Raw genomic sequence first — 23,902 nt, forward strand, 5'->3', positions numbered from 1 at the left:
CAGTCATTTCCTAAATGAGTTATTATAACAAATTTTCTCACAAAACGGGGTCAAGGGAGGGGTGTACCCCTGGTCATGCTTCCCCTAAATCCTCCTTTAACTTCAAAGAAATCATAGGAGAGGAACGAACAGAATCTGGTGTAGAGCTTTTTCATTGTAAATAAAACTACCAGGTGAGCGACACAGGCTCCTTGGAGCCTTTTGTTTTGTATATATTGTTCAATAATTACAATTTTGATAAAAGATATGTTTGAAAAACAATTCTTTTTGGATTTTTACAAATAAGGTGTTAAAAGATGCAGAATAGTAGACTATAAAAGTATGTTTCTTGTCAGATATGGTCATTGTTTTGTTGTAAATAATTTTTGTTTCCTCTTTATACATGTTATATGAAGATGTATAAATTCTACTTCTATTTGTTCTAAGTTGATAAATGATCCTTCATAGTTTGTTAAAAGAGTAGTAGTTGCATTTATTGGAAGTGAAGGAATGTGTTGGCAGTAGATTTAAGTTCCCAACGAGTAAGTTCCACATACTAGAAACAACCTTTAAATGTATCAAAAGAATATTGCTTTTCAGAAAAATTTCTTCATGTTCTTGCTTCTCTTTAAAGTTACTGGATAAAGTCTAGATAATCTACTGAGCTAATTAGCAAGATTATGATAATCTTTTTTTTTTTTAAAATAAACCCTTCAATGGTCAGATAGCTAGATACATGTATGTCTTTGAAGGATCAACAGTGTTTATCACGGAATAGAAGTTCCTTCATAATATAAGTTCCAAAAGGAAAATATATATTCTGGAATATAATATTTCCACAGGAATAAATATTACAGTATAAGTTCCTAACGGAATAAATGGTATAGAATATTTGTTCCAACAGGAATAGATATTATAGCAATGTTTATAATAAAGTTTCCATTGGAACTTCTGTTAGGTGGAACAAATATACGTCGACACCTAGACACATTTTAAAAGAGTTATTATCAGTTTAAAACATTTAAGTTATTTCTAAAATTACATATATATATATATACACAAAAATATATGTCGGTTTGTTTACCACTTCTTCACCGCAGGGCCTCTAGTTTTTTTTTATAATCTAAAAAGTGATATGCATGGGATTTTTATTCTTACAATTTAAGTGTGGAATGATAACATGCTGATTTGTAGATAACATAATTTGGCACCCATTCATTGTCTAATTGTTAGAAGATTATTATTTGATAAACTCTTTCCCATCCTTCAGATAAACAAATTAATAGCCAAATTGTAAACAAAGTATTGAATTATCAAAACAATTTGGCACTATCTTCAGTTCTGGTTCATATCAAGAACGTAAAAAGGGAAATTACCTTCAAAATTTTGTAAATGTGATTTTTGCTGCATAGATGTATTAGAAATGAAGTTGTCAGTAATTCTGTTTTTCTTTTTGGACTTTTTAATGGTTTATTCTGAGTAAGTATATCTTATCTTATGATTTATAATAATCATATCATTTCTAGCTGATTTCAATATCACAGTGAATTTTTATGACTACATGCATATCATCAAGTAAATGAAATGAAAGAAAAAAAAACCCAGGTCATATCAGAATTCAAATTATTAGATTTATATTAAGATAGTTGCAATAGTTGCATTATATATATATTTAAGAAGTGCATTGTTAAGTTATGCCATTTTTTAAGGTTTAAATAGAAGTGCACTTAAGTACAGGGTTTAAGGATTTTAATTTTTTGCAATGTATGCATTTCTTCTTCATTTAGAGAATCGGGTCCTAAAATTGCTAGATCCATGTAACTTTGACTTCATTATTGTTTAATGGTATAAATCATCATGTTTTTGGTTCTCTTTGTAAAGCTAACCAAGTGAAATAAATTGCTTTATGTGATTCTGGTTTCTAGTTATAAATACAATTATCACACATGCACCCACAGTTATATCATCATATCAGAGAATGGCTATTACGTTAAATATAAATTATATCAGAAGTTAGATGTTACACTATCAAAATTAAATGAAAATGTTACAGAACTTAAAAGTGCAGTTTTTTTAAATTACAAAATATGTGATGTTTTAAAAAATTAAGGGCAGATCCAACCATTTGTAAAGGAGAGGGGTTCCAATCAAGGTTAAAGGGGGTTCCAACCATCCCTCTCAAAAGCATTGATAATAAAAAAAAAATATTTCCAACCGTGGAACCCCACTGGATCCACCAGACAGTATATATGATGGTTTTGTGTGTATTATAAATGGATGAAACTCAAGTCATCTATGTATAGGAAAATATTTAGTTGGAAATTAGCCAAGGCAAAGACTAATTTTTGTTGAGCCTGCAATTTTTGTCACAAAAAGCTCAATTCATAGAGATATTGACCTGGCTGCAACGTTGTTAACTTGCTTCTTAAAAGCTTTATATTTTATGAGTTGGAAGATTTTGATGCTTCATACTTTTTATATAGATTACTTTTGATTCAAAGCTCTCGTCTGTCATATGTCCATTATCCTTGACCTCATTTTCATGGTTCAGTGACTACTTCAGTCTTGTAAAAATATTTTTTTGTAATGTTTATTTCTTTCTTATCACGATTAATAGGATAATTATATTTAGTATGTGCCTACCTTTTCATTTCACCTTCACCTCATTTTATGGATCAGTGAACAAGTTTTCGTGGTCAAGTCTATGCTTTACGCAATAAGTTTACTATATTTAGTGTATGGAATGATTGTAAGGTGTACATGTCCAACTGGCAGGTGTTATCTGACCTTGACCTCATTTTCATGGTTCAGTGATTAAAGTTGAGTTTTTGAGTTTTGGGGTCTTTTTTTTCTAATACTTTATGCAATAGGTCAACTATATTTGGTGTATTGAATTATTTTATGATGTACATGTCAGTCCTGCAGGTTTTATCTGACTATGACCATATTTTCATTGTTCATTGGTCAATGATTGTTTTTCATAGTTATGTTTGTTTCTTAGATAATATAAGCAATAGGTCAACTGTATTAGGTGTGTTAAATGATTGCAAGTTGTACCTGTATTTCTCGTTTGGTTTATCTGACCATGACCTCATTTTGATACTTGTAGTAAAGCTTAAAATCAATGGTTAGTAAAGAAGGTGAGACATTTCAGCATGTGCACTCTTGTTATTTTATATTTATATAGTATTTGCTTTATATCTGCACTGACTGTATGTATCTTTTTACATTGCCAGACCAATATACTTCATATCAGCTCCAAGTGTGTTCAGACTAGATGCTCCAGAGACGGTATCTGTCAGTATTTCTGATATAGACAATATCTCAATACAGCTATACATACAGGACCATCCTGCTAAACAAAAGACATTGTATGAACGGACTGTTACAATATCATCAGGTAAGTCTGTTATACCTTACGGTCAGGACCATCCTGCTAAACAAAAGACATTGTATGAACGGACTGTTACAATATCATCAGGTAAGTCTGTTATACCTTACAGTCAGGAGTGACTCAGGACCATCCAGCTAAACAAAAGACATTGTATGAACGGACTGTTACAACATCATCAGGTAAGTCTGTTATACCTTACAGTCAGGACCATCCAGCTAAAGAAAAGGTATTGTATGAACAGACTGTTACAATATCATCAGGTAAGTCTGTTATACCTTACCGTCAGGACCATCCAGCTAAACAAAAGACATTGTATGAACGGACTGTTACAATATCATCAGGTAAGTCTGTTATACCTTACAGTCAGGACCATCCAGTTAAAAAAAAAGACATTGTATGAACAGACTGTAACAATATCATCAGGTAAGTCTGTTATACCTTACTGTCAGGACCATCCAGCTAAACAAAAGACATTGTATGAACGGACTGTTACAATATCATCAGGTAAGTCTGTTATACCTTACAGTCAGGAGTGACTCAGGACCATCCAGCTAAACAAAAGACATTGTATGAACGGACTGTTACAACATCATCAGGTAAGTCTGTTATACCTTACAGTCAGGACCATCCAGCTAAAGAAAAGGTATTGTATGAACAGACTGTTACAATATCATCAGGTAAGTCTGTTATACCTTACCGTCAGGACCATCCAGCTAAACAAAAGACATTGTATGAACGGACTGTTACAATATCATCAGGTAAGTCTGTTATACCTTACAGTCAGGACCATCCAGTTAAAAAAAAAGACATTGTATGAACAGACTGTAACAATATCATCAGGTAAGTCTGTTATACCTTACTGTCAGGACCATCCAGCTAAACAAAAGACATTGTATGAACGGACTGTTACAATATCATCAGGTAAGTCTGTTATACCTTACAGTCAGGACCATCCAGCTAAACAAAAGACATGGTATGAACGGACTGTAACAATATCATTAGGTAAGTCTGTTAAAACTTAAGGTCAGGACCATCCAGCTAAACAAAAGACATTGTATGAACGGACTGTTACAATATCCTCAGGTAAGTCTGTTATACCTTACCGTCAGGACCATCCAGCTAAAAAAAAGACATTGTATGAATGGACTGTTACAATATAATCAGGTAAGTCTGTTATACCTTACGGTCAGGACCATCCAGCTAAACAAAAGACATTGTAAGAACAAACGGTAACAATATCATCAGGTAAGTCTGTTATACCTTACAGTCAGGACCATCCAGCTAAAGAAAAGACATTGTATGAACGAACTGTAACAATATCATTAGGTAAGTCTGTTAAAACTTAAGGTCAGGACCATCCAGCTAAAGAAAAGACATTGTATGAACGGACTGTTACAACATCCTCAGATAAGTCTGTAATACCTTACAGTCAGGACCATCCAGCTAAACAAAAGACATTGTATGAACGGACTGTTACAATATCATCAGGTAAGTCTGTAATACCTTAAGGTCAGGACCATCCAGCTAAAGAAAAGACATTGAATGAACGAACTGTTACAATATCATCAGGTAAGTCTGTTATACCTTTCGGTCATGACCATCCTGCTAAACAAAAGACATTGTATATGAACAAACTGTAACAATATCATAAGGTAAGTCTGTTATACCTTACAGTCAGGACCATCCAGCTAAAGAAAAGACATTGTATGAACAGACTGTAACAATATCATCAGGTAAGTCTGTTATACCTTACAGTCAGGACCATCCAGCTAAAGAAAAGACATTGTATGAACAAACTGTAACAATATCATCAGGTAAGTCTGTTATACCTTACGGTCAGGACCATCCTGCCAAAGAAAAGACATTGTATGAACGAACTGTAACAATATCATCAGGTAAGTCTGTTATACCTTACAGTCAGGAACATCCAGCTAAAGAAAAGACATTGTATGAACGGACTGTAACAATATCATCAGGTAAGTCTGTTATACCTTACAGTCAGGACCATCCAGCTAAACAAAAGACATTGTATGAACGGACTGTAACAATATCATCAGGTAAGTCTGTTATACCTTACAGTCAGGACCATCCAGGTAAACAAAAGATATTGTTTGAACGGACTGTTACAATATCATCAGGTAAGTCTGTTATACATTACAGTCAGGACCATCCAGCTAAACAAAAGACATTGTATGAACGAACTGTTACAATATCATCAGGTAAGTCTGTTATACCTTACGGTCAGGACCATCCAGCTTAAGAAAAGACATTGAATGAACGAAATGTTACAATATCATCAGGTAAGTCTGTTATACCTTACGGTCAGGACCATCCTGCTAAACAAAAGACATTGTATGAACGGACTGTAACAATATCATCAGGTAAGTCTGTTATACCTTACAGTCAGGAGTGACTCAGGACCATCCAGCTAAACAAAAGACATTGTATGAACAGACTGTAACAATATCATCAGGTAAGTCTGTTATACCTTACGGTCAGGACCATCCAGCTAAACAAAAGACATTGTATGAACGGACTGTAACAATATCATCAGGTAAGTCTGTTATACCTTTCGGTCAGGACCATCCTGCTAAACAAAAGACATTGTATGAACGGACTGTAACAATATCATCAGGTAAGTCTGTTATACCTTACGGTCAGGACCATCCAGCTAAACAAAAGATATTGTTTGAACGGACTGTTACAATATCATCAGGTTAGTCTGTTATACATTACAGTCAGGACCATCCAGCTAAACAAAAGACATTGTATGAACGAACTGTTACAATATCATCAGGTAAGTCTGTTATACCTTACGGTCAGGACCATCCAGCTTAAGAAAAGACATTGAATGAACGAACTGTTACAATATCATCAGGTAAGTCTGTTATACCTTTCGGTCAGGACCAACCTGCTAAACAAAAGACATTGTATATGAACAAACTGTAACAATATCATCAGGTAAGTCTATTAAAACTTAAGGTCAGGACCATCCAGCTAAACAAAAGACATTGTATGAACGGACTGTTACAATATCATCAGGTAAGTCTGTTATACCTTACAGTAAGAACCATCCAGCTAAAGAAAAGACATTGTATGAATGGACTGTTACAATATCATCAGGTAAGTCTGTTATACCTTACCATCAGGACCATCCAGCTAAAGAAAAGACATTGTATGAACAAACTGTAACAATATCATTAGGTAAGTCTGTTATACCTTACAGTCAGGACCATCCTGCCAAACAATAGACATTGTATGAACGGACTGTAACAATATCATCAGGTAAGTCTGTTATACCTTACAGTCAGGACCATCCAGCTAAAGAAAAGACATTGTATGAACGAACTGTAACAATATCATCAGGTAAGTCTGTTATACCTTACGGTCAGGACCATCCTGCCAAACAAAAGACAATGTATGAACGAACTGTAACAATATCATCAGGTAAGTCTGTTATACCTTACAGTCAGGACCATCCAGCTAAAGAAAAGACATTGTATGAACGGACTGTAACAATATCATCAGGTAAGTCTGTTATACCTTACAGTCAGAACCATCCAGCTAAACAAAAGACATTGTATGAACAGACTGTTACAATATCCTCAGGTAAGTCTGTTATACCTTACCGTCAGGACCATCCAGCTAAAAAAAAGACATTGTATGAATGGACTGTTACAATATAATCAGGTAAGTCTGTTATACCTTACGGTCAGGACCATCCAGCTAAACAAAAGACATTGTATGAACGAACTGTAACAATATCATCAGGTAAGTCTGTAATACCTTAAGGTCAGGACCATCCAGCTAAACAAAAGACATTGTATGAACGGACTGTTACAATATCATCAGGTAAGTCTGTTATACCTTACAGTCAGGAGTGACTCAGGACCATCCAGCTAAACAAAAGACATTGTATGAACGGACTGTTACAATATCATCAGGTAAGTCTGTTATACCTTATGGTTAGGACCATCCAGCTAAACAAAAGACATTGTATGAACGGACTGTTACAATATCATCAGGTAAGTCTGTTATACCTTACAGTCAGGAGTGACTCAGGACCATCCAGCTAAACAAAAGACATTGTATGAACGGACTGTTACAATATCATCAGGTAAGTCTGTTATACATTACAGTCAGGACCATCCAGCTAAACAAAAGACATTGTATGAACGGACTGTTACATTATCATCAGGTAAGTCTATTATATTAGGTCAGGACCATCCTGCTAAACAAAAGACATTGTATGAACGGACTGTTACAATATCATCAGGTAAGTCTGTTATACCTTACGGTCAGGACCATCCAGCTAAACAAAAACATTGTATGAACGGACTGTTACACTATCATCAGGTAAGTCTGTTATACCTTACGGTCAGGACCATCCAGCTAAACAAAAGACATTGTATGAACGGACTGTTACAATATCATCAGGTAAGTCTGTTATACCTTACGTCAGGACCATCCAGCTGAACAAAAGACATTGTATGAATGGACTGTTACAATATCATCAGCTAAGTCTATTATGAGGGGGTAATGCATTATGGGGTACTTGCTTCAGGAATAAGGGCAACAATTCTTGCCAAATAACATTTACAGTTGTTTTTGGTGCATGATCATAAAATGGTCACTTTTTTTTTAAGGTTTAAAAAATCAACTGATTTAGACAAATCATTTTTTTTTTTTCTCCAAAAGTAACAGTAATGATAATCATTTGAGACCTCAGACAATTCACAATATGGATATTTTGACGAATCACTGTAAAATTTTAACCAATTTGATGCTAACGTAGATGAAAAAGACAGTTTGAAGCCTGACAGTAATGGGCATTCCTACCCTCTTTTACTCCTTAAGGTAGAAATATAACAGTCTTATTTCTTCATTCTTAAAATTATCAACAAGTACAATTTGACATGAGAAATAAGAAAGCTGCTACAAGACTGGCATTGTGATTGCTTCCAAACACCCTGTGGTGCCTCAGAGGCAGAGTGGTTTAAGTAGTTCATTTAGTGTATCAGACTTATAGCCCATCATCACTGAGGTTGTGAGCTTGAATGAACCTAGCACATACAATGTGCATTTTTCTCCGACCTTGATTGAGTCAATAGCTATAAGAATGTCAGTTTTTCTGCTGATTGTTGGTAGTTTTCTTAGGGCACATGTTTAAAAACAAAATATTGTCCTATGAAATATTGTCCCCAAAGACATGAAAGACAATATTTCATGACTATGTATCATGAAATATAATGTCTTCAACTATCAAAAGATATCCAAAGATGAACAAATTTTCATTGTGGAATTTTGTCTGTATAAAGACAATAATTCACATATTAAGAGTATGGAAAATTTCTTCTGCTAAAGGGAGGTAATGATTTGTGTATATTTCATGGGAGACATATAGATTCTTACACTGCAACAAGTGTATTAAGATTTTTCTCCACTCGAGACAGTTAAATTTTATTATTCAAAGCGCGAGGCTTGCCGAGCCCTTTGAATAATAAATTTAACTGTCAAGAGTGGAGAAATATTGTAATACACGAGTTATAGTGTCGGAATCTGTTTCTCTAATGCTTTTTATGGTTCTTTTTCAAATTTTTTAGAAAATTATGCTCGTTATATGCGAAGTCATCAGGCAAGGTCCACTTTTTTCATGACGTCACAATAGGAAAATTGAGAAGAAAACAAAACATTTTGCAGAGAACAGATTTTTCACTAGTGAGGAGAAATATTTTTCTCACACCGGTCAGGAAATGTGAAAATAGCACTAAAATTCGAGAAAATATTTTATGTAGCACACACAGGCTATTATCCTTCACAAATATAAACTGTTTAAATGTTTAACGATGAAATTTTCTGTAGTCTGATTGTATGCAAAACTAAATTGAAAAATTGTCACTTTTTGTTTTGAACAGGTGAAGTGAAGAGCACAACATTTATACTACAAGCATCAGATCTTCAAGACTCAGATGGCAATACCATACAATATGTGTCGCTTGTTGCCAAGTCTACAAATGGGAGACTTATTTTTGAGAAAGAGAAAGTGATTCTATTGTCTAGACAAAGTGGATATATATTTATACAAACAGACAAACCTGTGTATACACCTAACCAGGAAGGTAGATTTATAATTAAGACAGCTTATTTTGACAAAATTGAAGTAAACTGGCTGTTACAGCTAATTTCCCTGATGTATGTAGAGTAATACTTTGGTTAGCTTGCTTACTTAATTTATATATTTGAATGAATGAATGAATGAATCTTTTATTTCATTAGCAACAACATTGTTTTAGCATAAAACAAGGTATATACATATATGACAAATATATTGTACAAATGTATTCAGGATGATGTTCAATCGAATATAAATAGGATACATACAGATTTAACCATGCCTATAATCTAGATTCTTTGCAAATGTTAATTTTAATTACAATGATTGAGCAAACAAATTAAACAAAGTCTTGGTCTACAAGCATTAGGAAATTAGCTCTAAAACAAAATTACTGTTTCAATTTTCGAGAGCCGTGGTGTAGTGGTTGGTGCATCGGACTACTAACACAAAGGTTCCTGGTTCGATTCCCGTTCAGGAGGAAAATTTCAGGAACTTAATTTTCGGCTCTCCCTTGACACCATTTGCAAGTATGGTCTTGAGAAAACAATGATAGTCTGTCGGAAGGGGACGATAAATGGCTGACCCATGTTAAGAGAGAGCCGTATCTCTTGCATGTTAAAGACACCCTTGTAGATTTCGAAAAAGAGTAGGCTAATGTCGCTACAAGGCAGCACTCGCACCGGCAATATATAAGTTGCAAAACTTGTTTCCCTATCCACTATAAATAAATATGTTTAAACTAATATTTCACTTCCATTAATGATTATTTTTAATATCTTGTAGTTAATGCCCCTTAACTGGGTTCATAAGGAGATTTGACAGTGAGTGCTTTATAGCAACTGTAAATCAAAAGTTTTAGTAAATTTGTATCTTTTTATTTTGGTTATGAAATTTGGGATTTTCACATCTATACATACATTATTTCAGTAAGGATTAGAGTTTTTCCATTGGATGAGGTGAGACGACCATCGACTGTTCCTGTACATATTGATATCAAGGTAAACTAAGAAACTTTACATTACTGTAAATTCAGAAATTATTGCGATGTTTTTATTATTGCCACAAAGGTTATAATCGCAATAATTTAAACTTGCATTTCGATTTTTTTATGAATAACAGATTTTTCTCAATATCGCAAAAAATAAAATCGCATTTTAATCTAACATGACAAAATCAATATAATACATGCATTCAATAATTTCTGAATTTACAGTAACAGAAATTATCTAGAAAATAACAGTTTAAGGTGGTATCCAAAACTTTCACTAAAATTAATTTGGCAGGTTTAATTTTCCTTAAATTTTTACAAAGTATTTACTTTGCCCCTTTGACAAAAATATAAAAATTTCAAACAATTTGAACCAACCGTTTTATCAGACAAATTACACTGGTTATATAGCAGTTTGACAAACACTTATTTTGATAACTGAGAAGCTTAATATTCTATTAAAACACAATGTAATTAAAACGTTTAGCTGATTTTACAGAGTTATTTCCCTGAAGTGTTAGGTACCACCTTAATACTCAGTTATTTCAACCTTGCTAATATGATAATAGGACATGTGGTATGATTTCTTATTAGACACTTATCCACCAATGTTCAAATGAAGTGGAATGTAAGCTATTATAAGCAACCGTACAGTAAATACCCATACTGTATAGTCAGCTATGAAAGGCCCAGACATGAAAAATATTAAACAAATCAATTGAGAAAACAAATGGCAAAATCTGTAACAAAACCATTTACAAAAATACAAATATGACAACAACAACCACTGAAATACAGGAATCCTATCTTGGAACAGGCTTGAATGTTGAGTTGATTATTTTTAATGTAATGATGTAAAATGTAGTACATATTGCAAACCAATTTGAAAGTGGTTTCAAGTTACCTTTTGATTCCCCAATAGGTACAAGTTACACTTGATAAACGGGAACCCTTCCATATCCCAATTTAAAGAGTTCCAGAATTGTTAATGTTTCAATGAGGAGATTGAAAAAGTCATATCACATGACATTTTTCTATCCACATGACTAAATTGTTGCCAGGCGAATTCAGCCAATATGATTCACTTAGATTTCACCCTCCACACTCCAAATTTGAAGAGTTCCAGGATAGTTAATGTTTCAATGTGGAGATTAAATAAGTCATATCACATGACATTTTTCTATCCACATGACTATATTGTTGCCAGACGAATTCAGCAAATATTCTGATTTACTTAGATTTCACCCTCCACAATCCCAATTTGAAGAGTTCCGGGATAGTAAATGTTTCAATGTGGAGATTGAATAAGTCATATCACATGACTTTTACCTATCCACATGACTATATTGTTTCCATGCGAATTCAGCCAATATGATTTACGTAGAATTTACCCTCCACAATCCCAATTTAAAGAGTTCCAGAATAGTTAATGTTTCAATATGGAGATTGAATAAGTCATATCACATGACATTTTTCTATCCACATGCCAATATTTTTGCCAGTCAATACAGAAAATATTATGATTAAATTAGATTTTCATGTAAAAAGAGTTGATCATGCTGTTCTAGTTTGACTTCCTCACCCTGTTGTAAACCTTTCATAAGGTGACATGGTCCAAATGTTGATGTATTCATGCAGAATATGTTGTACTGTTCCAAACATTGCATAGATTTCTGGCGTTATCGTGTGATGTTTTCATGTAAAATGAAACTAGACACACTAAATCTGGGAACTAAATTATTGAAATACTGTAAACCAACTGATTTATCGCAAGCAATTTATTTTCGCTTCTTTGGTGAGTAGAAAAATATCGCAAATATAATCATAGTAAATATGTAAAATTTGGATCTTTTCTCATTGAACAAAATCAAGAAAATGTAAAAATTTGCGAAATATTCTAGAAAAAGCTAAATAAAGTATTAGTGAAATTAATAAGTTATTTTACTTTACAGTAGGCCCTGGATTAGCCAACTTACTTGATGTACTGGATTTTCTGTTATATTCATCAATAAGTGGTTACATTATATTTACACTAATTATATTTTTAGAATCCACAAGGAGTTATTGTCCAAAGGAAGAATGCCACATATCATGGAAGTTTTATAACAGACAAATTTCTGCTACCATCACGCCCATTCTATGGTAATAATTGGACTGTTGAGGCTAGGTTCACTAATGGGGTAGGTATGAAATATAAGTGTTTTGTTTGAAATAGTATAAATTTCATATACACCTTTCTGTTAAGGGGGCTTTTTTTCTGTTGAACTAATAGGAGAAAAAGCGGTAATATCGAAATTAAAAAAGAACTAAATTACAAAAATTCCTTGAATTTTACAATTATTTAGTTTATGCAGCTTATTTGAAAACAACAATAAAAAATATAGGTCATCGATGATTTAAAAAAGATATTTCAATTTTAATGCCAAAACATTGTATTTTTTCTCCAAAGGGAGATAATTTGGAGCTTTTTCAGTAATATCTATGTTTTAAAAGTCACCTGGGGCCAACACAAAATGATTTTATGGAATGATTTTTGTACCATATGATGAAGTACCAACTACTTAAGGTCATTTATAAAATTTGTAATGAAAAATTACTGTTAATTTTTTTTCTGAAAATCTTATACCCGCGAGCTTCATAAACAAACATTTATTTCATAACCAGTGTTGGAGGGTCCTCGTTGGCTGAGGGGTCTAAGAAATTACTACTGTAATGACTTGCCAGTCAACACTGAGGTAGTCAGTTTTAACCCTGCTCATTTGGGTGTATTCAAATCCAATCTTATTGGCTAGGATTGTCAGTTTTCCTATCTAACATGAGGCACTATACTGCTTAATTCACCAATAAAAATTGGCTGCCACAAAATAGCTCAAAAGTGGTGGTTAAAAGTGGCATTAAAACACAGAAAATCAAATCATAATCATTGTTGGAAGTTTGATATCATAAGTGAAGTATTTTGCTTTAATTTTTTTTACAGGTAACTAAAAGCCTCATCCCTTACTTATAATTGATTTTAATATTTGGACTATGCACAAATTCATAAACACAGCAAAGCTGAGAAATGCTTTGAACTCAATTTCACTTTAGAACAAGAATTTAGGGCAAAAGTAATGATAAATTTGCTGAATATAGAATTACTTTTTATGCATCTTATATAATATAGAATAACTATCAAAAAGTTATAAAAAATATAAAGATGTCAAATATAATATTTCATGAGGAACATTGAAATCATTGCAAAGAAATATGGCTTCCTTCTGATTTTGAAAATATTTATTTACTATGCAAGAGTTACAGGAATTTTAAAAGTCACATTTAAAGCAATTTCCCACTTATTGCATACCAACTCTAATATTGCTCTGATTTATTTACCTTATCTCTTGGTTTTCTACTGGTGTGTGATCATCAAAATATTTGTTTTTCTATCCAGTTATAGGACTTTAACTTTTAATGTTAATGTTGCATTCTAACTTGAGTATGCCCTGATTTATAGACTTGATTATTTACACTATTATTAGGACTATAATGGTTTACTTTTATAAATTGTTATTTGGATGGAGAGATGTCTCATTGTCACTCACACCACATCCTCCTATATCTAGTTAGAGTAAAGATGTTCTTTCTTAAGTTTTAAGACTTTGACAAAAATGTTTTAAGGCAAGTTTTATACCTTTACACACATCCACGTGCAAATTTATTGACGGGTATTTTAATGACAGCTGATTGAATGCCTTCTACATAATTCAATTTTACCAGTTAATCATAGTATAATTGAGACAGGCTTATCTTCCTTCAGCTTTCAATATTTAGATTTAAATGAAAATTTTTGTTTCCTTTTTCTTCAGCTTGAAACAGAAACAGTAGTGACATTTGAAGTCAAAGAGTATGGTAAATATATAGTTACAGCAGATTTCATTGAGTATGTAGACAAAGGTAGTATCTTTGGTTAGCTTGCTTGTTAGCTGAACCGTGAATTCATTTTCAGGTCAGGTATACTACCCGTCTTTCGAAGTAGCCTAGTCCAACAGATAGATAGATTGGTTATCTGCTGAACTAGTCTACTCTTAAAGGAGGATGGTTTATCTGACCTAACAATGACTTCACAGTTCAGCTAACAAGCAAGCTAACCAATGATATTACCTTTGGATACATACTCAATGAAATCTGCTGTAAGGCATAAGATTGAATACAATTAGGGTTGTTCCAAAAATAAAGGTATGAGGGAGGGATGGGTGGGGGTCGGTTAGGTTGGAAGGCTCTTTTTATTTGGCCCACCTAAGCATAAATTTTTAATTTGATATTTCAAATTTTTCAAATGTTCCAGACATTTTTCTTTAAAAACCACCACCCATCAAATTTTGATAACATTGCCTTCTAACCCCCCTCCCCATACAAACAATTCTGAACAGCCTTTATGTATTTAAGTATATAAAATGTATTTCAGTCCCTAAAATGAATCCTGAAGTCAAAGTTGTGCTTTAAGCCACTTCTGTTTCTGAAAGAATAATTTCAAGAAATATGTAATCATCTGCAAAAGTAAATAAACTATCAAAACTTCAAAGTTGATGGGAGATAATTCATATTTAATGAAAATATGGAGATGTGGCAGTTATAGCTAAATGATTCAAATGTAAGCAATTAATGGTGAAAAATGAGGAGAGAAAACCATACAGTTGAGTCAGCTATAAAAGGCCTGACTAGAAAAATGTGAAACAAAAAAACTAATACATGTAGCATGTAGCATAATTTATAACAATTTAAGTTAAGAAAAACAAATATGACATTCATGAACCAACGACAACCTGTTCAAAGAAAACTGTTTTTCTAATACAGTTAGTTTTAACGGTGTGATCCCATTTCGCCTTAGCTGTGAATTCCAGGTAAAAAAGGTATAAAATATACTAAGGCCAGATGGGAATTGAACTAAGGCGAAATGTGAATTTAGATAAAAAATATTAAATAAACAAATTAAACCTTTGTGTTTTTATAGCAATTTGAACAACATGTAATAAGGGATTTGTTTCTCTTTAATTATTTTTTTTAATAAATTAAGTGATTTCAAAAGCTGTGAAATCAGGAAAAATCTACAATAAAATAAATGTAGTTGGAAAGTTGCTTCTATTGAAATATTGTTTGTTGATATTTCATAAAAGTTGCATTTTTTTAAAATTCTTGCAGTTAAAAAAATCAAAATAATTTAATTATCCTTTACATTATGCAACACAAAAAGTTTAATAGAAAGGAAAACAAAGACTTGTTTAATTACATAACAGAAACTTTAATAAAAAAAATAATTAAAAAATCTCCAAAACTGTGCTATTAAAATTATATATCACAAATAAATTATCTGTTGTTGAATAACCCTTTCTAAAACCACATTGGTTTTCGTTTAAAATCATGAATGCTGTAGAGAAAAGATGTAGTCTCTCGCATAAAATTGCGGTAAAAAGTTTCCCCATACAACTCAAAATGGTAATTGCTCTAAAATTTTTGGGGTCCAACTTGCTACCTTTATTTTTATAGACAGGCTTAACGTAACCAACTAGCCAACTGTCAGGTATAATACCAGTGCGAAATATAACGTTAAATAATTTTTCGTAAAATTAAATGAATAAACTAGCTGTAGACTTGATATATTCATCTATTATACGATCATCCCCAAATGCTTTATCATTTTTCAGGTTTTGATGAGATGTAAATAGCACATAATTTTAAACTATTGTTCTTAAAATTCACAGTTTTACCTGTATATAAGGTTTTTTTAAACTTTAGCACCACACCTCACTGTAAATATCTGTAAATATTTTAAAACCATATATCCCCAAGTGGGAGTGCTCCGATATATAACGGAGGAATCTACCTGAACAGAACAGAACAGAACAGATGCCCTTTAGAATTTCGTCTTTAGAAATTCTTCTGTTTAGATCTTCATTAAGCCTATCGACATCATTCGGGTTTAGAGTTGGAATAGTTGTATTTTCTTCAATTTCTGGTGCGGCCTTCACATCTTTTTTCTACTGTTAAGAAATTTCCAATACTCTTTTGAGTTATCGGATCTCAATGTGTTTATAATTTTGGCCATTTTCTTTCTATATGAACAGAGACATATATACACATGTGTATATATGTCTCTGATATGAACAATAAATTAATTGCTTAATCTAAAGTTTTTTTGTATTGTTTCTCCGAAGATTTCATAATTTGACGATTTTCTTCGGAACTAATGTTCTTAAATTTTCTTTTGAGTTTGCGATAATTTTCAAATATTTATATCAGTGCCTTGTACTTGTATGATATTTGTCTTTATTTATTCATTAAAATATGAAATGTTCATATCCAATTTGTCATCTCTAATAGGACTTTATTTACAAAATATAACACATTAGTAAAAAAAAAAAAAAAACACTTTCAGGAAAAAAAAGAGCAACTATAAAAAGTGGGACACCAAAAATGAAAAAATATATAAATCCTTTAAAAAGTATTTAATGGTAGAAATTGACATCAAAATAACAAATATCAACTAATTGCAATACAAACAAAACATAACTTAATTTTATTGTTTACAGAACTTAATTCTTGTGTACCTGAAAATTTGTACTAAGGCAAACTGGGATTAATTTTATATATAAATTTTGACAGCTAAGGCGAAATGAGAATAAGCCGTTTTAACCTGTCAGCTCATGTAGACACACTGTTGAAAAAGCTAATTAATCAAACTGCCAATAACAGACTTTTATTTGAACTTGAAATTATTTTTTTAAATTATGGAATTTGCTTGATTTCTTGTTATTGAATTTTTTAACAAATTCCATGTTTATTCTGAGCACAACACTTTCTATTACAAAGAAAATAGTATATATTCATTAGAATGTACTGTGCCGCGCACAACACTGTCTATACAAAATACATTGTATGGAAAGTGTTATGAACAGCTTAGAACGTTATAATACCAAATAAACATGGAATTTATTATAAATTTCAAACACAAGAAATTATGCAAATTCCATAATTAAAAATAATTCCAAGGTTGAATGATAGCCTGTTCAATAGAGATCAAAAGATGAATAGATTTGGTTTTCCTTTGAAATATTTGTTTACCATTAAATCCTCTGATATTTCAGTTTTACCAAAGTTCAGTATAACTCTGAAGTCAGAACCAGACATTATTCTCCCAACAACAGAGAAGATAAGAATAAATGTTTCAGCTAAGTGAGTATTTACTAATGTTAAGGTAGTTTTCTGCCATCTTGGATTGTAGAAGACTGCAAATTTTTGGTCTAGATATTAACAGTAATTTATGTTGAAATCGAATTTACTTGTGGGACTTTGTTCTCAAATGATGAAAATAAATTGTTATGGATTTTAGTATAACAAATTTTTGTTTAAGGTTGTTACTACAGGGAGATACAGTGTGTGGTTCAATTTTTTTTTATTTTTTTTTTATATTTTTGTCAAAGAGTCAAAGTAAATATTTTGTTAAAATTTTATGAAAATTGAACGAGCCACATTAATTTTAGTCAAAGTCTTTGGTACCACCTTGAAAAATATTCCCTATTGTTTATTTGTCAATATTTCAGTGTATCTAGAGGCTGTCATTTGAACCATAGACAATATCTTGACCAATCCTGGTTTAATAATGCCCAGTTTGGTCAAGTAGACCAATATCAACTTTGAGGTCACTCTAAGGGTCTAGTTAATGGTCATGATATTTTTATAATGTATTGTTAACAGCAGAGAAAACACTTACTTTGCAGTTAGAATTTTAATATCTGAATTTCAATTTAATATTTCAGTTATTTTCATGGAAAAGCAATTGACGGTACCTGTGTTTTATCGTATGGAATTATTACGGATGGACAACATAAAATCAGTGATGTTGACCTGAAAAAGCAGGTAAAATTTCAAATTTAAATTTTATTCACAATATAAACTGCTTTGCTCATTGTTGAAGGCAGTACAGTGACCTTTTTCTATGTCATTTGAATCTTGTCAAGAGTTGGCTCATTGGCAATCATACCACATCTTCTTTTTTAAATCAACTAGAAATTATAACATAGTTTATACTGTAATGAACAAGCATATAATTGAAGTTATATAGTGGACATGAAAAAAAAGAAATAACTTTCAGCAAAAAATATAGCTGACACATGTAAGACTACTTTAAAACAGGGTTCTGTCATATTGCTTTTTAAATTTATGGCTCTGAAGATGCAAGCATACTTTGTTATCAAATGTTGGAAGTATCAATAGATAGGTTTCGATATGTTGAATAAGAGTTATTAATTTCGACTATTTTATAAAAGTAACTTGAAATATGTGGTACCAACTAGTTAATATATCCTTACAAGATTGTAGTTATGAATCAAGCAAATTCAAAGAAATTATATTTTCTCATAAAAGAACTTATTCTGAAGTCTTGTGATCAGTACAACAAGTTGAATTTTTGGCTGATTTTGAAGTAATTTGTGCTCTGACATATTCCTCCAACATTTTAAAAAAGGGAAGTAACTCTTGCTAAAATTGTGTCAATCTATTTATAAGTTTTAGAAATTAATGATTATTATTATCATGGAAAAGGGGCATAAAGGGGTGGGGGTGTATCTACATGGAAGAATTCAAAATAAAATTTCCATTTCACGATGAAGGCACAATTAAAAACTTCTTGCATCATCATGTTGACCCTTCTACCAATTACACGTAACACGGTGAATAATAAAGCTTTTTAGCTCACCTGACCTGAAAGGTCAAGTGAGCTTTTCTCATCACTTGGCGTCCGTCGTCCTGCGTCCGTCGTCCTGCGTCCGTCGTCCTGCGTCCGTCGTCCTGCGTCCGTCGTCCTGCGTCCGTCGTCCTGCGTCCGTTGTCCGTCGTCCGTTGTCCGTCGTCCGTAAACTTTTACAAAAATCTTCTCCTCTGAAACTACTGGGCCAAAATCTACCAAACTTGGCCACAATCATCCTTGGGGTATCTAGTTTAAAAAAGTGTCCGATGACCTGGCCATCCAACCAAGATGGTCGCCATGGCTAAAAATAGAACACAGGGGTAAAATGTATATTTTGTCTTATATCTTTAAAACCAAAGCATTTAGACAAATCTGACAGGGGTAGAATTGTTGATCAGGTCAAGATCTATCTGCCCTGAAATTTTCAGACGAATTGGACAATCTGTTGTTGGGTTGCTGCCCCTGAATTGGTTATTTTAAGGAAATTTTGCAGTTTTTGGTTATTATCTTGAATACTATTATAGATAGAGATAAACTGTAAACAGCAATAATGTTCAGCAAAGTAAAACCTACAAATAAGTGCACATGACCAAAATTGTCAGTCAACCCCTTAAGGAGTTATTGCCCTTTATAGTCAATTTTTAACCACTTTTCGTCATTTTTTGTAACTTGTCTAAAAATCTACTTCTCTAAAACTACTTGGCCAAATTAAGCCAAACTTGGTCACAATTATCATTGAGGTTTATAGTTTAAAAATGTGTCCGATGACCCAGACTACCAAACAAAATGGCTGACATGGCTAAAATTAGAACATAGTGGTAAAATGCAGTTTTTGCTTTATATCTTTGAAAATAGGACATTTAGGGAAAATCTTTCAAGATTTAAATGTCCATCAGAATAAGATATATCCCCTCACAAATTTTCAGATGAATCGGACAACCCGTTGTTGGGTTGCTGCCCTGAAATTGGTAATTTTAAGGAAATTCTGCAGTTTTTGGTTATTATCTTGAACACTATTATAGATAGAGATAAACTGTAAACAGCAATAGTGTTCAGCAAAGTAAGATCTACAAATAAGTCGGCTTGATCAAAATTGTTAGAGGACCCCTTAAGGAGTTATTGCCCTTTATAGTCAATATTGAACAATTTTTTGTCATTTTTGTAACTTCTAAAAATCTACTTTTCTTAAACTACTTGGGCAAATTTAACCAAACTTGGTCACAATCATAATACTAGGGTATCTATTTTAAAAAAATGTGTCTAATGATCCTGCCTACCAATCAAAATGGCCGACATCAGCAAATACAGTAACAGGTGAGCGACACAGGCTCTTGAGAGCCTCTAGTTTTACCAAAAAAAACTCACACAACTGAAACACATTAAACAAATGAAATATGGAAATCAATTTAAAAATAGACTTATGTTTTTCAAAAATAGTCACGTGGTTTGTCGACTTAATCAATTAACAAGTTGAATTCATCATCTCGACTTCTTATTACTATGTCATTACATTTATATTAGCAAGTTGATATTGTAATGCCATTATTTCTTCATCATTCTCACAGGCACTTGTCTCAGAAAAAAAAATCCTATATACCTTATTATAACACAAGGTACTTAACTTGCATTTTAGAAAAATGTTGGGTGGTGACGAAGTTCCGTTATATGCCGCTTTATAGGCTGTTAATCCCACTAAAGCTTGTTTTATCGTAAATCAAAATTGATTTATCTTTACAATGGTGTATAACATGCCTACATTTATTGTCGGAATCATCCGTAGCAATCCTACCAAAGTATGTCAATTGTTATAATTTTGCAAACCGCTGAAGAATTGGCAATAAACGCGTCATGCTCCTTGTATATCTCGGTTTCCGATTGGTCAATTCTATGGGAAAGTCTAAATGATTCTCGGAGTTATCTGATCTTGTTTCATTTCATACGTAAAGTCAAGAGAGAGTCTGAAAGACATTAACGTCATGGGAAAATTTGTAACTTATTAGACATACCACAAACAACACTTGTTAGATTTTTTCACGGTATATCATACAATTTTACTAACTGTATGATACGAAAACTAACAGTTTTTTTTAAAACGATTTTTATAATAAATCATTTACTGCGGCCGTTTATTGCCAATTCTTCAGCGGTTTGCAAAATTATTACGATTGACATACTTTGGTAGGATTGCTACGGATGATTTCGACAACAAATGTAGGCATGTTATACACCATTGTATAGATAAATCAATTTAGATTTACGTTATAACAAGCTTTAGTGGGGTTGACAGCCTATAAAGCGACATATAACGGAACTTCGTCACCACCTAACATTTTTCTAAAATGCAAGTTAAGTACCTTGTGTTATAATAAGGTATATATAGGATTTTTTTTTCTGAGACAAGTGCCTGTGATCATTCTGACAAGTTGACTCCACAAGATGATTAGATTCCAGCTTATAACACACAACATAACTACTAATTCTGACTTATTAGCAACAAAATAACTTTACAAGGGATGTACCATATGCGCTTCCATAGGTTTGTGTTGCTAGTCTTTAGTTTTCTATATATTGTTTTGTGCACTTTTATTTGTCTGTTTGCCTTTTTAGTTCACCTGTCCCGAAGGGCCAAGTGAGCTTATGCCATCACTTGGCGTCCATCGTCGTCCGTCGTCTGTCGTCGTCTGTCGTCGTCCCTCGTTGTCTGTCATCGTAAACTATTTCAAGAATCTTCTCCTCTGAAACTACTAGGCCAAATTCTTCCAAACTTTAAATGAATGTTCCTTAGGGTATCTAGTTTATAAATTGTATCTGAAGTTTTGATCTATCAACAAACATGGTCGCCATTGCTAAAAATAGAACATAGGGGTCAAATGCAGTTTTTGGCTTATATCTCAAAAATGAAAGCATTTAGAGCAAATCTGACATGGGGAAAATGTTCATTAGGTCAAGATCTATCAGCCCTGAAATTTTCAGATGAATCAAACAACCCATTGTTGGGTTGCTGCCACTTAATTGGTAATTTTAAGGAAATTTTGCAGTTTTTGGTCATTATCTTGAATATTATTATAGATAAAGATAAACTGTAAACAGCAAAAATGATCAGCAAAGTAAGATCTACAAATAAATTTATATGACCAACATTGTCAATTGACCCCTTTAGGAGTTATTGCCCTTTATAGTCAATTTTTAACCATTTTTCGTTAATCTTAATTTATTTTTACAAAAATCTTCTCCTCCGAAACTACCCGGCCAAATACTTCCAAACTTTAAATGAATGTTCCTTAGGGTATCTAGTTTATAAATTGTATCCGAAGTTTTGATCTATCAACAAACATGGTCGCCATTGCTAAAAATAGAACATAGGGGTCAAATGCAGTTTTTGGCTTTTATCTCAAAAAGAAAGCATTTAGAGCAATTCTGACAGGGAGTTAAAATGTTCATTAGGTCAAGATCTATCAGCACTGAAATTTGTTGATGAATCGAACAACCCATTGTTGGGTTGCTGCCACTTAATTGGTAATTTTAAGGAAATTTTGCAGTTTTTGGTCATTATCTTGAATATTATTATAGATAAAGATAAACTGTAAACAGCAAAAATGATCAGCAAAGTAAGATCTACAAATAAGTTAAATGTCCAAAATTGTCAATTGACCCCTTAAGGAGTTATTGTCGTCCTTTAATGACAATTTTTCACAATTTGTTCATCATATTTGCTAACTTTAAAAAATCTTCTCCTCTAAAACTACTCAACCAAATTTAACCGAACTTCAACTGAATGATCAGTAGGGTGTATTAAATGAAGTTTGTGTTTATTGTCTATTTTGTCAAAAAACATGGCCGTCATGGCTAAAAATAGAACACAGGATAAAATGCAGTTTTTGGCTGATATCTCAAAAACTCCAGCATTTAGAGCAAATAAAACAAGAAGTTAAAGTATTATTAGGTCAAGGTCTACCTGTCCTGAAATTTCAGCCGAATTGGGTAACTGTTTTTTTAGGTATAATGCCCCTTAAGGTGGTACCTAACACTACAGGGAGATAACTCTGTAAAATCACCTAAACGTTTTAATGACGTTGTGTTGTTAAGGGAATATTAAGCTTCTAAATGATCAAAATTAGTTTTTGTCAAACTGCTATATACACAGTGTAATTTTTCTGATAAAATGCTTGGTTCACATTTTTTAAAAGTTTTATATTTTTGTCAAAGGGTCAAAGTAAATACTTTGCCAAAATTTTGTGAAAATTAAACGAGCCAAATTCATTTTAGTCTAAGTGTTGGATTATTGGATACCACCTTAATTGATGATTTTAAAGAAATTTTGCAGTTTTTGGTTATTATCTTGAATATTATTATAGATACAGATAAACTGTTATAGCGAAAATGTTAAGCAAAGTAAGATCTACAAATAAGTTTATTTGACCAGAATTGTCAATTGACCCCTTAGGGAGTTATTGCCCTTTAAAGACATTTTTCACAATTTGTTCATCATGTTGACTTACTTTAAAAAATCTTCTCCTTTGAAACTGCTGTATCAATTTCAGCCAAACTTAGGCTAAATGAGTTTCAGAGTATCTAGTATAAATTTTATATTTTATTTCCTTGTATGTCAAGAAACATAGCTCCTATGGCTAAAATAGAACATAAGAGAAAATGATTTTTTTTTTGCTTTTGAAGAAAATAGGGCGATTCAAAGAACATTTAAAT

General features: G+C 32.4%; 1 protein-coding gene across 1 annotated transcript in view; it reads left to right on the forward strand.

The window, feature by feature from the left end:
* The first annotated feature begins 1,243 nt into the window (after positions 1-1,243).
* LOC134692513 (complement C3-like) overlaps positions 1,244-23,902 on the forward strand; it is an 85,260-nt gene continuing 62,601 nt past the window's right edge. Inside the window, exons 1-8 of the mRNA XM_063552970.1 lie at positions 1,244-1,458; positions 3,216-3,379; positions 9,289-9,492; positions 10,416-10,486; positions 12,525-12,656; positions 14,322-14,364; positions 17,598-17,685; positions 18,270-18,369. Of these exons, the coding sequence (XP_063409040.1) occupies positions 1,403-1,458; positions 3,216-3,379; positions 9,289-9,492; positions 10,416-10,486; positions 12,525-12,656; positions 14,322-14,364; positions 17,598-17,685; positions 18,270-18,369 (858 nt within the window). The 5' untranslated portion in view covers positions 1,244-1,402. The remainder of the gene's footprint in view (positions 1,459-3,215; positions 3,380-9,288; positions 9,493-10,415; positions 10,487-12,524; positions 12,657-14,321; positions 14,365-17,597; positions 17,686-18,269; positions 18,370-23,902) is intronic.

Source organism: Mytilus trossulus, chromosome 12, assembly GCF_036588685.1.
Source record: "Mytilus trossulus isolate FHL-02 chromosome 12, PNRI_Mtr1.1.1.hap1, whole genome shotgun sequence".
NCBI classification, from domain to species: domain Eukaryota; kingdom Metazoa; phylum Mollusca; class Bivalvia; order Mytilida; family Mytilidae; genus Mytilus; species Mytilus trossulus.